The sequence below is a fragment of the Oxyura jamaicensis genome, chromosome 28 (assembly GCF_011077185.1).
Source record: "Oxyura jamaicensis isolate SHBP4307 breed ruddy duck chromosome 28, BPBGC_Ojam_1.0, whole genome shotgun sequence".
Taxonomy (NCBI): Eukaryota; Metazoa; Chordata; class Aves; order Anseriformes; family Anatidae; genus Oxyura; species Oxyura jamaicensis.
The window spans coordinates 2,119,549-2,136,626 of record NC_048920.1 but is presented as its reverse complement, the minus strand read 5'-3'; the positions used below and the strand labels follow the sequence as shown (position 1 = coordinate 2,136,626).

General features: G+C 46.4%; 1 protein-coding gene across 1 annotated transcript; it reads left to right on the top strand.

The window, feature by feature from the left end:
- The first annotated feature begins 2,781 nt into the window (after window positions 1-2,781).
- On the top strand, window positions 2,782-16,521 carry NWD1 (NACHT and WD repeat domain containing 1). The gene is made up of 18 exons (XM_035308686.1): window positions 2,782-3,052; window positions 3,749-3,865; window positions 5,462-5,750; window positions 6,102-7,365; window positions 7,784-7,987; window positions 8,173-8,332; window positions 8,803-8,920; window positions 9,335-9,499; window positions 10,040-10,234; window positions 10,680-10,802; window positions 10,961-11,160; window positions 11,289-11,561; window positions 12,363-12,453; window positions 12,778-12,932; window positions 13,618-13,891; window positions 14,255-14,811; window positions 15,564-15,672; window positions 16,105-16,521. Exons 1-18 carry the CDS (start codon window positions 2,969-2,971, stop codon window positions 16,392-16,394), a joined length of 4,668 nt encoding a protein of 1,555 aa, XP_035164577.1. The 5' UTR covers window positions 2,782-2,968; the 3' UTR covers window positions 16,395-16,521.
- The last annotated feature ends 557 nt before the right edge of the window (window positions 16,522-17,078 follow it).

Sequence of the window (17,078 nt, the reverse complement as noted above, 5' to 3'; positions counted from 1 at the left end):
GGGGGGTCTGGCAGGGGGGGCAGGGATGGTGTCCACAACACGTTCCGCACTACGTAACCCACACCTTGGAGCAATGGCCAGCTTCTGTTGCTGGATTTCTACCATTAGCTGTAGTACTCCTTGGGAAGTCTTTCTTCTGATTTCTACCCTCCTTGCTGTTTTTCATGAATTATTAAATGTTGCTTTCTCTCTTTTCTCATGTGCCGGTCTTCTGGGGATGGTACCCTACTCCAAATGTAGTCACGTGGTGACAAATATTTATTGTGCACAATTTCAGCTGAGGCCTGGTAGTAAACTCCCTCTCACACAGTTTGACAGAAGTAACAGGGTGTAGGCAAGCTTGTGGGTGTTAAGAAACCTCCTCTAAATAGCTGAGAGTGCCCGAGCCATAAATGAGATTAGTAGCAGTGCATTTACCTGATGCTAAAATACAGAGACAAGTGTTTCTAGAACAGTCAAGGGCAGCAAACAAAGGAACCTCAGGTGTACAGCACCTGGCAGGGAGCACATTTAGTGCCTTAGCGAGAGGCCCTGGGGATTCTGCCCAAGTGGCAGACGCTGGTTGCTATAGGGATGCTGTCCTCTCCAAATGCTGTGCAGCTTCCCCGCATCTCAGTGCAGACAGTCAACCATTTCCTACTGGTCCCATAGCTGAAATGTTCACGAGTTTTACCGAAAGAACAAGCCAGCTTTCTGGAGAGAGGCACTACTACTGGTTTTCACTGCTGTTAGTCATCTCTCTAAAGAGCAGTCCCTGCTGAGGAGAACTCAGCAGGTCCAGAGAACAGCATGAGCTTCAGCCCAGATACACACCGGGATCTCCTCCGTGGGAAGATGGTTCCTCTTCCTTTCCAGCCCTCCAGCCTGGTCCGAGTCTTCATCAGCTCAGATTTTTCAGGTAAATAAGCTGAAAAGTCCTGAAGCTGCCACACGCATCAGGCACTCTCTTCGCATGAGTCTGCAAAGTGTTACACCGTGGTGACCCTGCTGCGCTTAGAAGTGAAGCCGTAAGCTTGTAGCTTCATTTGAAAGTGAAGATGCTGCGCTTTATCTACAGTTTTATTCTGTCACACCCAGTTTGCACTTAGAATGTGTCAGAGATGGCAGAATTCTGCACTAGTTCAGGAACTGTCAGCATTTGCAGCGAAGGCAAATTCAACCTAGAGCAACACAGCATTTGCAGGCTTTCCTGCAAGCTTGGCTAACACACGTTTGATTCCCATCCACCACTGTAACAGCAAGAAATATTTATGAAGAACTTCCCTTCTTGGACAATTTCCAAATATTTCCCACTTCCTCTGCCTGCCGGGACACAGTTACCAGACTGAGCTCCTAAAGCGGTAACTGGCAGTGGGTAGCAATGATTCAGATTCTCAGGAATTACAAAATTCAGTTTCCCCCCTCTTCTGAAAACCATTCATTCTGTCTCCATTTTCTTAAATAAAAAACATAGGTTTAGAAAGGCTTCCAAAGAATGAAAATACTGCAGCATCTTCTCCAGTAGAGGGTAACATGATGAATATGCTGTTTGGACAGTGGGGTGTTTCCAGCCTGAGCAGTCAGTCAGAATTTACAGAAGTGGTTACAGCTGTAGTTTCTGGAGGGAATGTGTGAAAACCGCAGGCAATCTGAAATTAGTGGATTTTCAGGAATTTTGGGGATGAAGATGTGATAAGTGATTGGAGTCTCATCAAAAGGCAGGGACATAAATTAAAATCACTCTCTCCCTGTAAAGTTTGGAATTGAGGTGGTCTGGAGTGTAAAGCAACACAAGGATCTCCCATAATTAATACAGGCTTGGTGAGAGCTAATTAATTAATCTATGTGTATTATGCTGACAGAGCTTGATTCCTGTTGGACAGCAGTGCAGACAACATAATTCCTAACCCAAGGGAGCCTCTTCCTCATCTGACACTGGCACAGACTTCATTAGTGATCACTTTTCACTTAGAACAGTCCCAAGGAAAGCTGCAGACACAGCCATTCCCCATCCTAATTTTAGCATTCCCTCTTGTACTACTTTATCGCATGATCACGTAGTGCTGAAAATGTTTACATAGCTTCAAGGAGAGAATATTCCAGTTCTGAAGAAATTGTAGTCTTACATGATAACACATACAGAAGGAGAAAAATGTCCTTTATATTCCCTTTGTCTTTTCATTTTGCAGGCGTGAAAATTAACCTTGAATGTAAGACTTGTGTCAGTGAAAAGAGGAAGGCGCATGCATGCGAGCCTGGAAGTGAGCATTCGTGCTTGTGTTTGTGTGCATATATGTGCTTACCTTTCCTTTTATTTGCTTTGTCTTCTTGATTTAGTTTTTTCCAGTTTGTTGTTTGATTTAATCCACTGAATACCTCACTTGAAGGTGTCACACAGATTTTTCTAGAAAGTGATAATGTCTTGCAAAAAGCACAGCAGGGGAAGCGGCCATAAACATTTCACAGACCTGACTCTATGAAAAGACTCCTTGTGGATAGATTTGCCTTTTATTGTGGCTATTTGTCACTGCTGAGATGACCAACAGTGTGGCTGAGAGGTTTTAAAATAGGATGGAGAATTTGCTGCAGTAAGTTGCGAGGAATATGTTCTTGCTGGATCAGTGCTGCTGTATTGTGTTTTGCACTACGCAATCCTAAATTTTCCAGTTCCAGAGTTTTCATTTTAGCAAACAAAACCACTGTGACAAGTCAGTAGGACTGAATATAACCTTGAAAATATGCTTGTAATGGTACACGAGTAGCAAGCACATATGAGTATTCACATAGTAACATGGGCACGAGCCTGCAGACACATGGAAACCGCAATCTTACGAGACTTAACCAGAATGTCGTCTATATGAAACTCTACCCAGATGAGATGATAGCAACACAAACTGCATTTTTGCTGTAAGGTCTAGCATGACAAGTAGGTAAAGTAAAAACTGAACTCCTAACTTGTGTTGTGCTGCACAAATCCTTCCATGCAGACATGGCTACAGAAAGAGAGGCCCTCCTGGAGAAAGCATATCCAGAAGCGCAGGCTTTCTGTCAGAAGCACGGCTTCATGCTTGAGGTAAATCACTTTTCTCCTGTCTGTCCTGTGCAAAGGCCATCGAAATATGTGGGATGGAGAGAAAAAATGAAATATTAGTAGATTTTCCATTCCTTTAGAAACTTCCTAGGAACCAAATACTGCTGTATCAATTTCTTAGATCTTTTGTTTTAAGCATATTTGGATGCTTGAGCTGCAGGGGTTTCAGTGAAGTTAGGTGGCTAACCACCTTCAAACACCTGGACCTGAGGGCTTATATCACCCTTTTGTTTCTAGATTCCATTGGAAAAAAAATAATCATGGAATGTCTAAATTCCACTGGATATACTTCAGGGACAGCTGAATTAGTCCTGATTATACTAATCCTATAAAAGGAGCTATGGAAATGTTGGGGATCATTATCTTCCATGACAGAACATAGGCTTCAAATACTGCAACAAATAACCTTGATGTTCCTTATCCTGAAAAACTACATTGCTTAACTCGTCATCCATCATCCAAATCCCTAAGTCTTTCACAGGAGAAATCCCCACTGAGAGATACTGAATGTCTCAGCATCTCTTATAGAGTTCCAGTAAAGTTGCATACCACTAACTTTCAGATTGATCTAAAAATCAGACGCGATAGAATGACTTAATTTTCCCACAGCACTGTTTTTATGATAGTCCTGACTAGTCTAAGAATCTGAAGTGGTTTTTTTTTTGTGTGTGTGTGCAGGTAATTGACTTGAGATGGGGTATTTCTGAGCTTGTAGACACTGATTACAGAAACACAGAACTCTCTCTGGAGGAAATTGAAGCTTGTCAGAAACTGTCAGCTGGTCCCACCTTCATTGTAAGTACCAGCACTACAGCGCATGCTCCATCCCTATGGCTAAAGTGAGACTTACAGGGCAGGCTGCTTGCACTGAGAACTTGCAAAGTGGGCAGGTAAGATGGTTTTCCTCCAAATTAGCCTGCCTGAGGATTTTCACAAATCAGCTAGCTGAAGGGGCTGAGATGTCAGTTAACTGAGGTAGATCCTAAAAGATAAAAGAGGCCTAGACAGGCACACACATGTGGTCCAGCACTAAAAACATGGTCTCTTCAGAGCTGAAAATAACAGACTGTGTGTGGCAGATGTAAGATAGAGATGTACATAAGGCAAGAAGGATAATACCAGTTCTTGCTCTGAGCTTGCTTCCTGCCCAATAGCTCAATATTGAGGGGGTTTTCTCAGTAACTAAGGAATGAACACAAATTCCCCAGGCAAAGAACCAGAAATGAAAATGCCATAGCAACCAGCAAGGACAGAGGCGGGGTGTCACACTGCAAGCTGATATCTGCTCCATGCTTCTGCCCCATGAAAAGGAGAGAATCCAACATCCCTCTGATCACTCCTCCTAGCCACCGAAAGCTCCGCACAGCAGCAGCCCACCGCAGCATCCCTGGAGCACTTTGGTGACAGTCCCAAGCCCACACCCAGTCCTGCAGAATAGGAGAGGAGGCTGAGACACCTGCAGAAGTGCTAGGTTGCTTCCTCAGGTTGTTTCAGTTTTAGAAAGGAAGGAGGAAAGCTTTGCCAAACAAAGAGAATAAATGCAGAGAATGTGCAGTCCCAGGGAGCTTAATCAAAGCCACGAGTAAATAAATAAGCAATTAAGTATTTGTGCAACTTGTGCCTGTTTTCCTCTGAGCCACTCCACCAGGGGCTGGCAACAGAGAGTCCCTGAGGCAGAGCCACGAGCACCTCACCACAGCGCCACAGCACCATGAGCTCACTACCTCTGAGCTCCTGCAGCTCTGCTGGCAGCACCATGCTGAGCACACACATGGCACTAGCAGGCACTCAGGCAGCATCCTCATAGAACTCAGGATATCCCAAGTTGGAAGGGACCCACAAGGATCACGGAGTCCAACTCCTCCTCAGCCCTGTTCTCAGTGAGTTCCTACACACTCAGGGGAGCCAGCCACAAGGTTCAGCTGTGCCCTCTCCCCTCCACACAAGCCAGAAGGGTTCTGCTCAAGGATTACATGGTGGGGCTGAGCTCTGAGCTCGTTCCAGCTATTTCCAGACTGCATTGATACTGGATGCTGACCCTTTTCAGGACCTCTCTCTTCCCCTGCCCAGCCTTCAGAAGTCCCCAGGCTTGGTCCTGTTCCCTCTGTTCTCCTCCACCCCAAAGCCCATCTTACAGCCCTGCTGGCTCTGTGCATCCACCGCCTCACCCCCTCACTTCCCCTCACACACCATAAAGGCCTGAGAAGCAGCTGCCCTAAAGCCCCAGCCATGGGGCAGGCTGTGGAAGCCCCAGGGGTGCTGTGGTTACCGTCAGGTTTCCCGAGCAGCCCTCCCTGGCTACCCCAGTTGCTCAGACGAGCAGCCAGTCCACATCCCAGCTGTCATTGCCGAGGCACTGCCTCAACACCAGACCTTTTCTGCTCATCACAGGGACTCCTGGGGGACCACTACGGGCACCAGACTGTGCCTCGGCTCATCGCAGAGAAGGAGTTTGAGGCCTTAATCCTGCAGCTGTCAGGGGACTCTGCCCAGCTCCTGGCACAGTGGTACCAGCGGGATGACAACGCGCTGCCCGCCTGCTACGTGCTGCAGCCGGCTGACGGGCAGGCCTGGCATCACCTGCGGGGCCACCTGGGCTCAGCGCTGCGTGTGGCGGCCCAGAAGGCAGAGAGATGTGGGCTGCTCAGCCCCGAGCAGAGGCACCGCTACCACAAATCAGGTGCGTTCTGGCAGGGCTGCATTGTCCTCCCAACCAGAGCTGTCAGGGAGGAGAGCTGCTCGGTGCAATTGTGTACGACAAGGAGGATGCAGGGAAGGATGAGAATTGCTACAAGCCACATCCCAGATCCTCAGGTGGGAGGTTGGTGCTGACTAGCAAACAGAAATACAGCAATAGGAATGTTTCTTCTTTTCCCCCACTATCTTCCTGACCACATTCAGAAGTATGCCTGACTCAGAGCACCGTGTGAGATATGGAGGGACCAAGGGATGTCACATTAATGTTGCTAGATGGCTGTTGCTGTGTTCTGTTCTGAAATGAAATACTTGTTTTGATTTTGTTTCTTGGTAGCAATTGAATGGGAAATTGAAAAAGGTCTCATCGACACCCAGGAGAGCAACCTGGGGGCCCTCATATTCCTCAGAGAGTCTGAGGACCCTGACAGACAAATTGGACAAGGGACAAACCGAGAGCTGCTAGAGAAAGAGGACAGAGAAGCAAAACAGCTGCTCAGCAACCTTAAAACAAAACTTGTAAACCACTATCCCAAACAGCTCAAAGTACACACACTGGCACACGGTAACGATTCTGGGAACCCGCAGCACAAGAATAAAAACAAATACCTGAAACAACTTTGTGAGCAGTTCGTTGCTGTCACTAAGCACCACGTTTTAGAAAATCTTCCATACCAAAGACAGATCAGCAAGGAGCCAGGGCAGCTTCTGCAGGAGCTGGGCCACCACGCTGCTCTGTGTCTGAAGAACTGCAGATTTTTCTGTGGGAGACAGAATTTATTGGATAACATATTTCACCATATCAGGCAGAACAATGATAGAACCCATACGGCCCTCATCCTTTATGGGCCACCAGGCTGTGGAAAAACAGCTCTGATGTGCAAACTATCAAAGCACGTGCAAGCTGTTTTAGGGCAAGAAACTGTTGTCGTGATACGTTTGCTGGGGACGTCCCAGTCCAGTTCTGCCATTCAGAGCCTGCTGAGGGATATTTGTCTCCAAGTGTGTTTAGCATTTGATTTGCCACCACCTCCAGCCCAGACCAAACAGGCTTGTGGTGATCTCGTCCTGTTCCTCAGTAACCTTCTCCTCACCATCTCCCGTTGTGGCACGCACACACTGGTGTTGTTCCTCGACTCTGTGGAGAGGCTCCTTCCTCGTGACGGTGCTCACAGTTTCCACTGGCTCCCTACAGACTGCCCACCAAAGGTCCACGTCATCATTTCCATTTCTACGTCAGAGCCTGGTATTCTGAAAGCTCTCCAACATGCTGTGCCTGAGGCTGAGGCGTACTTTGAAGTTGGACCCTTATCCAGCGAGGAAGGCGAGGAGATGCTAGAGATGCTCTTAGCATCTGACAGGCGACGGCTGAGCCCACCTCAGTGGGCCTACATCTTGCAGAGCCTCCCTGGAGGCGGGAAGCCCCTGATTTTCAAGCTGGCCTTCTGGGAGGCCAGGAATTGGGCATCGTACACCTCACCTTCAGAGCTAGTGATCGCTAGCACAGCCCAGGAGGCCATGCACCGTCTGTGCGACAGACTGGAAAAATTACATGGCACAGTCCTTGTGGCTCATGTGCTCGGCTATATTGCTTCCTCCCGGTGAGTACTGCGGTATTGCTGATGGAACTGCTCAAATTTCCTGACTGGTTATTGGTAATCTCTGGCTAAACACAGCCCAAACCAGTCAAAGCTCTCAGTACTGGCCTGTGAATGTGTTTATACATATATTTAGCAAGCATAACATTCCTCTCATACCTGGCAGCCTACCTGAAATATTGTCTTGAAGGGGATGTTCTGGGATTACTTGGAAAAGGAAATCAAATCTCCATTGCTTGCCCAGGGTATAAGGTCTCAGATGAGACAGCCATGTAAGCTAGTGAGATCTGGGGAAACCAGTACTTCTGAACTGCCAGAGAAACCCTCACCTGAATTCAGCACTCCCTCTCCCACTATACCAGTGGAAACAGTAGTGAAGAGGATAGATAACTTCCTTTCATATATCACACTTTACTTGCAGAAATGGGCTGTCAGACATGGAGCTGAAGGACATTTTATCCCTTGACGATGAAGTTCTCGCAGAGATTCACCACAGCCACCTTCCTTCAAGTAAAGCTATCCTGCGCTTTCCTCCTCTCCGCTGGGCACGGCTGCATAGGGACATGGGAGAGCTCCTGGCAGAACGGAAGGCGGACGGCTTCACCCTGCTTGGCTTTGCACACAGGTAATCTTAGAGGGCAGAGAACGAGATGCCAAATCTCTGTTTTTGGGATGTTCTCACTGTGGGCTTTTGAGAACCCTTCCTACACTCCTCTCACTGCTATCATGCTCTATCAGTGCTAAAGATCACAGAAAAAAAGACCTCTATGTCCCTGTTCAAGCACCTCTGTTATTTTTTTTCCTTCCCAGGCAATTTGTTGAAATGGTGCAGAACCGTTATCTGTCAAAACAAAACCAAATCAAGCAACATTTTCTCCTGGCAGATTTCTTCAAGGGGACTTGGAGCTGGGGGATGAAGAAACCCCTTATACTGCCACACCTTAGCAGGACTTTGAATGCTGACAGGAAGGTAAGGAATATCAGTAGGCATTTCCATACCTGTAAGCTCTGGACCAGGGCTCTGTGTCTCAGGACATGCAGGACAGGGTCTAAAATCAAAAGACAATGGAAATAATGGTGAATGAAACTACTCGGTGTTCTCAATAATGATGAAGAAAGATGTATATATACATTTTAAAAAAATATCTCCAACCAAGGAGACCTATAGTCATTTTGCAAACACTGCCATGTCATTTCATACACGTAAAAGGCTTTTGCAACAAGGAAGGAAGACATCTGTTATCACAACTGCAGAAAGGCAGTCTGTCTTAGATTGAAGCAAGAGAAATTTAGACTCATGGAAAACGTTTCCTACTAACAAGAAAACTTAAAACAATGACAGTCCTGGCATACCATGATATAGCACCTAGTGCTCAAGTTGTAGAAGCAGAGGTTAATCCACAAGCCACATCTCCAACCCACTGTTCTGGTTACTCCTAGGTAGCCCCTCAGCCACTCTGGTTCTCGGATACTGTTCCAAATCTGAGGAAGTTGAGTGAATTGCCTTTTCACTTACTTAATGCTGGACGAATTGAGGAGCTAAAACGGGATGTGCTGGGTAAGGACTGGGCAAGAGGGCCTATGCAGTGCTCCTCAGAAGCACATTCATGACTACAGCCACAGCTAATAATCACAACCCTTCTGCATAGCATCCATAACCACTGTGAGAAGAAGCTTGAAAAAGAGAAATAAATCAACTCTTAGGAACTGTGAAAGAAATGATTCTCCCAAAGCTGAGGAGATACAAACAATTTTTAAAAAATGCATAGAGCACTTAAAAGGCTAAAGAAGGAACTGGAACAGTGGGAGCCCTTCGCTTCCTCAGCGAATGAGTCCTGGTTCCACTGCTAGTGGCTGCTAATCCTGCTGTCCCTGCCCTCCCCAAAAAGCATTTATCTCAGTGTCCTCCTAATAGCTCCACATCCCCAGGGCTGATGTTCTTGGCCCTAATAGTCAGTATTACTTTCTGCAGGGAATATGAACTGGATCAGCTGTAAAACAATTACCTCTGGAATACAGAGTGTTGTTGATGACTTTGCCATGTGTACGGAATGCATCGACTGTCCAGAGCTACGTCTGGTGCGGGACACACTCCTCCTTGTGAAACCAGCAGTAAGCAGTAGGCACGGTCCTGAAGGTAAAAGTTGTGTCTGAGAGACGGAGTGATGCAGATGTGTATCTGAGGAAAGAATTGGGTTTTTCCTTCCCAAGTACAAGCACTTTTCTGAGGAATTACGACTAGTAACAAAATTCTCTGTTCTGGGATCCATCAAAAGTCTCATAAATACCTCACTCTGGCAGGGTCTTTGTATGGGAAGCTGAGGTCTCTTCCTTGCCAACAGGCATTTTGTCTATTTGATTAGAGCTACCACAACCAACGCACCTCTTGCCCCCTTCTAGTAGAAGCACCTACAAGCAATTTGGATTCCCTTGCAGCTTTAATGCTAGCTAGAGTGGATATACAGTGCTGCTCCTCCCTCAAGGGAAAAATCCTGCCACCCCATTATATTTGTCCACGTTCTACATCGTAGCCTTCCCTATATTATTCAAGTGCCTGGCTAGGTAAGGCCAGCTCAGTTCATTATTTACTGTACATCGTGTAAAATGCAACTATGGTAGCTCTCAGACCCACCACAGTCTTGTTTTAAAATGCCTTTCTTCTCTGCCCTCCTAGGAGCAAGTATAATATACACAGAAGTGTTGGCCAGGCTTCTTTTTTTTGTGCCTTCTTACCCAGAGGTAATTGGGAAGCTGTGCCAGCAGTGTCTGAGCTGGTTCAGCGCCTGTCCCCATCCTGTTCTCATTCCGTTATGTGGATTTCTCCAGCCACCTGGTGGGCCCCTGCACACAACGCTCACCGGATTCCTCAAAGGTAAGATTAGTCCTGGGGATGGCTATAGCCCAAGAATACATCTAATCATCCATCTGTTATGAAAGGGATCCAAGTAATGCCACAAACAAATAGAGCAAGGAGGAGAGAACACATTTCCATGGAAATACAGTTTTCCCCGTGAGCTCACACAAAGGCAGGATAAAGGTCTGTTCGCCTTCGTGCTCAGTCACGCACCATTCCCACTTGCAATTGCTTCGACAAATGAGGAGAGAGAAAGTGGGTCATTTTGTCGCCAGGACAACAAAAGCACACACTGACCTAGATATGTCTGAGGGAACCTAATCTCCCTCTTGGCACAGACTGCGGGGTTCAGGCAGTATAGGGGGTTTCCAGTTGGGGAAGCACAGCATATTAACAATCTCAAATTGTCTCTTTTTTGTCTACGGTTTCAGAAGCAGACTTTCCTCTTTGTGTCTCTCGGCAGGCGTCACAGTGATGGCACTTAGTTCTGATTACCGGCTGCTGGTGGCAGGTTCCCAGGATGGCTCAATGCTTGTCTGGAATATGGAAGTTATTGAGATGCTGCACGCCCTCCCTGGGCACTCTGGTGAGCATTCTCCATTTTTTATGGTTGGAGAGCTTCTTTCATGTCTGAAAAAAGAGCTCCGACAACTCAGCCATCACCTCCTAGCTGCCAGCATTCTGCCAGTTGCTGAAAGCACCGGGAACCCCTCGGTTTGTTAATCCTCCTCTCTTATTTTATAGCTGAGGTGAGGTGTGTGAAAGTGTTTGGAAAAGGAACCTGTGCTGTCTCAGCTGCCATGGATCACAGTCTGCGCATCTGGAATTTGATTTCTGGCAGAATAAAGTTTGTTATCCAAGATACACATATTGAAGAGCAGCCCTCACATCACCTTCACGTGGATGAGAGGCACATGATTGTATATTCTTCCTCAGACACAAAGGTAGAGCCACTCTTTAGATTAAAGTCTGCTGAAAGAACAAGAATTATAGAATTTACACCACAGTCATGAAGGTTGTGAACAGAAAAGCTACCTTGGTCCTTGCTACTCCTCTCTCTTTTGCCACCTAGGTCAACGCTTGGCACCTGGAGACAGCAGAACTCATCTTCCAGATCTCTGCAGAGGTGTCGGGTGCGTGGATGTGTTCTGCAGTACACAGCCCGAGGCTGCTGATTATGACTGTGTCTGAAGGAGGAGTGCTGAGCCTGTGGAACAGCAACACCGGCGAGCTGAGATCCAAACATCAGCTATCAGGGCTGCAGGAAGAAACACCAACTTCCAGTGTTCTGATTCAGAAGCAAGGGAAGATGATAGTGGGATTTAGCAGGGGATCTCTCTCTATGGTACCCATCAATCTGTTCAGCTTCTTTACAACATTTCAGGGATCTGAACTCTAAGTAATACTAATTCAGGGGAAGACCCTGAATGATAGAGTCTCAATTTTACTCTGTTGTGTTGATATCTGGATTTATCACCACAAGCTGTTCTCGACGACATATTTTCACATTTCATGCAATCCCCAGGCAGCCAAAGCAAGGTAATCTGGCCCTTCTTTCTGTCCACTTCTCAGTCACCACCAATATGACTGTGAACTTCCACTGTTGCCAGTTTGTGTTCTGCTCCCCACCTTGGCCCAGTTTTGTTTAATGAATAAGCAAACAGTTTCTAATTGGGCTTATATTCCTCCAAAAAGAGCCCAGCCACTCTGCATCTGCTGCTGCATCGCTGCATCACACACATTTATCACACTGAACTCCTTGGACAGAAAGCACTGAACTTAACTGTAACGTTCTGCAGAACACCCTTGGAAGGGTGAAGGGTGTGCTGGAGAAACACTGCCACCACACAACCGTGAAATGAAACGAAATACAGCTCCCATATACTCTCCAGAAGCATGCTGAGCCAGGCAACTGATCGGATAACCAACAGGCCTTCCTTCTCCATTCAGAATAGAGCACCCTCTTCAGATTTCCATATCCTGGTTCCCAAATGGACAAGTAAAACCCTCTCTGTCCTGCTGCACAGCCTTCCCAGTACCATAAGGCCAAATTAAATTTCACTGCTAATCTATCCCCTTTCCTTCAGGAGAGAAACAGCTCAGCTATCCTAGCTTCATGTCTAACTTTCGCCTTATTTCTCTGCAGATCTCTTCCGACGGAAACAGTCTGCTTGAGAAGCTTCCTGGGAGGGTTTGCTTTGTGGTTGCATCAGAAGATGAGTCCATTCTTGCTGCAGGTTTAATAGCACCCATTCCTTCACAAAATGTTAGCAATAGCTGCTTTCCCACATGCCAGGTATCCTTTAAAAGGGGTCAGCATGTGGAATTTCCCACTAGCCTGGCCTTTTTCAGCTATCTATAGCCCTTTCTCTATGGAATGAGAAGTAAGTAGTGAAAAGGACTTAAGTCAGCATGATTATTGTTTAGAATTCCTAAGCTACCCTTAGGGGTTACCTTTCACGAAATATAGGGATTAAATCATACACATATGGGCGTGGTGTTGAAGGAGATTATAGATTTTCCCAGCTCAATAAATCTGTACTAACGTTTTATTGTTTTAGGCTTTGAGGAGTACGTGAGAGTGTACCTCGCAGATGCAAAGGGCTTCCACAGGTTCCTAGCAGCAGACCTGGAACATGAAGGAGTGGTTCATACAGCTGCTATCTCTGCTCACAACAGCATCATTGTTACTGGGTCTCAGGCTGCATGTATCCAGGTAGGAAGGCAGGCTGGGCAGCTTCCCAATCAGAAACATTTCTTAGAAATCCAGCTCACAAAATATGCCCCTGACACAATAAAGAGCTCATCTTGATCTCCAGCAACCTGCCTGGGGGTTGGATTTGCAGTTCTGAAGATGCTTCTAGTAGTGCCACACTTCTAAAAAGAGGATTACCATTGACCCTTATCTTTATTGCTTCGAGCCTTTCTGTTCTCCTTTTATTTTTGAGACTGAATGAAAAGCGCTTTGCCAGTTCTGTGGGCCAGCCTCAAACCAGTGTATTTCATTTCTAAAACATATTAAATTTAAACTCCTAAAAGCTGCCTCGTTACCCATCTGTGAGCAGGAGCCAGATGGAATACACAACATGTGGAGCACCATCACTTGCCAGAGAATGAGGTTAACAGGCAGTACAGTCCAAAAACGTGCAGGATCTAACTAAAGATCTTTCAGAGCAAAAGAAAGCAAGTGGTCTGAATGGCTCCTGGTGCTTCATACATTTGTTTTAGAATAACTTTGTAGCTGTTCAACATTTTTCCTTCTAGTCTTAGGGCTTGGATGCTATTCTTTGACTTCACCTATGTTTCAGTACAAGTTAGCTAAGCTGCATTGTTTCACCTCTTTAATAGGATTTAGGAAGAAGTGGCTCAGACACTCACTCCCCCCCACCAACTTTTCCCAGGTGTGGAGCTTATCAGAGCAAGGGTTGCTGACCGACACACTGGATGGCATGGGAGCACCAGTAACACACTTAGCCCTGTACGACTGCACTTTGGTTTCTGCCTCCCGCAGCGCGACATACCTCAGAGTGTGGAACCTCGTTTGCAAGCAGCAGGAGAAAACCTTGGCGCGTGTCGCAGACACAGGCTGCACTGCACTGTCCCACGGAGGGGACTACGTCTATTTAACCCAACCTGAGGACAGACAGAAAGTCATCATCTGGGATGCCACAGAAGGTGAACTGCACCTCACAAACACTGCACACAATTAAGCTTGCATATGGGGTAGAAGAGGAAAACAACTCACAGAGGCAGTGACTGCATGGTTAGCTTTCTGAGCAGATGACAAGGACAGTCTGCTCCTTTCTACTTTTTCTAAGTGTGAGATTTAGGTAAATAGAGTTCAGATTGGAAAGCTTTGTTATCTCTTAAAGACTTTAGTCTAGAATACCTTATTATTATGACATAGGAAAAAAAAAAAAAAAAGAATAATATGCAAGTGATTTCACAAAAAAAGGAGCCATCCTGAGTCTTATCCGAGGGAAGACATTCACATGCATTTGGAGTAAGAAGTCTTGCTGTTTACCTTCTCTTTTACAGGTGCAGTGTGTGACACACTGGACACTTCTGCTCAAGTGAGGTGCCTGGAAATAGCTGAGGAAACCCAGCTTCTCTTCACTGGACTCGTATCTGGAACAGTCCTTGTTTTCCCGCTGAACTCCAGGCAGGATGTAGCATGCATCCCACCTCCAGAGTCACAGAAACCAGTCAACCATATGGCGATCAACAAGCATGAAAAGCAGCTTGCCATAGCATACAATGATTTAGTCCTTGTGCTGGATATTACCCCTGCAGATCCATGTCCAGTGATCCACAGGCCCACCTACACCTTTTATACCCAGATCCCTGGTGCTCTGGTTTCCAGAGTGGCTGTCCTTGCGGATTACAGAGTCCTCTATGGCATGACTAGTGGGGATTTATTCCTTTATGACTGCCCACAGTCCCAGGTGTTTCCTTTGGAAGGTCACAGAAGCCAGATCTCCTGCTTGGAAAGCAGTCATGGAGAGCACTGGGCACTCAGCGGAGCTGAGGATTCGCTGCAGTGTCTGTGGGACCTGGAGTCCTGTCAGCAGGAACACGAGATGTGCTATTATAAGGTACTACATCGGCAGGGAGGTAAGCCAGTGCCAAAAGTCGATTACTGCCCTAAGCTATCAGGGGGATCCAACTGACCGGATTCCCAGCTCTCAGACAGGATACCCAAATCCTGCCTAAAGCCGTTCACACCGACAGGCAGCAAGCTATTCTCAGCATTTAGGTCTGAGCATCTAGATACACCATCAAGGTGTCAATCCTGTCTAACTGAATGTGTGTGCTGTAAACACCCCTGTGACACTAAAACGTAAGTCATAGGAGTTATTTATCTACAGCTCATTATTGCTCATTTAGCTGGCATAAGCTAGCTGACAAGTCAGCGAGGAGAATGAGTCGTCACAAGTTAATAATAGCAACAGAAAGGGTAAATTGGGTCAGCTCAGGGAAATCCAGTAAAAATAAAATAAAATAAAATAAAATAAAAAATTAAAAAGTGTGATGGAGAAGGCTGGATCAAACCTGTCAGTCTTTCACCTGACAATGTATGACAGATGCACCTGAACTACTCCTTTTGACAGATGGAATAATGGGCTTTACAGCCTCACCAGGCTTTGTTACAGATCACAAGCCAAGGACCTTATTTTGTGGTATTTCCCACTCTCCTTCCATGATGTCTCTCACAAAAATCTTTATTTAGTTACATTTTACCACTATTCTGAAGGTACTGAATAACCACTGAGCACTCTAAGGCATCTTCACCTCAATCTGTATGTACCAGTTTAACAATCTAACCCTAACCATTGTCCATTTTCAGCCTGCATCTCTCCTGAAAGGCATTCGCTGTGCTTGCTTCTCGAAAGATGACAAGTACTTGTACACCGGGTCGCTGGATCAGACCATTACGGTCTGGGATGTTGCAAGTGGTGAGCCATTAGAACCTGTCTGCCTTCCCTCCCTTGTCTCAAAGCAATAGGAAATGTATCCCAGAATGGAACACTGAAGCCAGCAGCTGGATGTTAGCATTGTGACTAGAAGCTTATAATGCTACAGTTTGAGTATTGCAGCACACAGTAAAGAAAAATATCGTGGGCTCAAGTGGCAGTGAGTTTTATGGCAAAGCAAGTAAAAGCCTCTGCATGTTTCTGTTATGCAAACCACCTATAATGTTCCAAGGAGAAACAGGCAGCATGGCTTATTTCCCCCCCCTCTCTTCCTCTCTCCTCAGGTAACATCAGTGGCCCAGTTTTACTGAATGTGAACTGCCTGGTGACAAGGGACTGTGGGGGACTGTGGGGGACTGTGTTTTAAATCAAGTCCTACGTCTCAGTTAACTATTCTTAACTTGGTTTCTGCAGGTGCCTTACTGGCGGTACAGTGTGTACACACAACAGCTAGCAGAATTGTGCCAACTGCAGACGGATTTGTTGCGACAACAAAGCTCGGTTATATTATCCGTGAGAGGTTTCACTGTCCTACGACCACTTCTCCTCAGTATAATGCACTCCAGAACATCACCTCAATGTGTACAGTAAAATCCAGAAAGAAAGACGGGAAAAACTCAAGCAAGCACCAGCACAACGAAGGAAATCCTTCTGAGAGCCTGACTCATACCAACAAGCTCTCTCAGATCTGTTCCGTGGTGTAAAAGCGAAGATGAGCAAGGTGAAACAGCATAAACACCCAGGACTGAGCCTGTGGCTTTCTTTTTGTATCCTTTTGCTTTAGGTCTCGGAACTACAAGATTAAATATCGCTGAAAACTCCCTTGCTGTGGCTACCTCAGAGCATTAATGCCTCAGTACAAAAGTATCGCTGTCATGTACCATAGTAATGATGACCTATGAAAAGTAAATAAGCAAAAAATCCTGTGAGATATTTCTTTTGTGCATTATAAAATAGGGAAAATGAATCAAAGCAGGTATTTATATTTAACTGCTTGATGAAAAACTATACATGCAGCCTTTATGGGAGATCTTTTAGTCAGCCATTGGGACGGGTTGCCCAGGGAGGTGGTGGGGTCGCCGTCCCTGGGGGTTCTGAGGGAGAGGTTGGACGTGGTGCCTGGGGACATGGTTTTGTGTATGATATTGGTGGGAAGGGGTGATAGTGGTGGGAAGGGGACGGTTGTGAAAGCTCCATCCCTGGAGGTGTTGAAGGCCAGGTTGGACGGGGCCCTGGGCAACCTGACTTGGTGGGTGGCATCCCTGCCCTATGGAAGGGGTGTTGGAGCTGGGTGCTCCTTGAGGCCCCTTCCAACCCGAGCCATTCTGTGACTCTGTGATGGCTACACCGGACGATCTTGGAGACCTTTCCCAACTTTAAAGACTCCA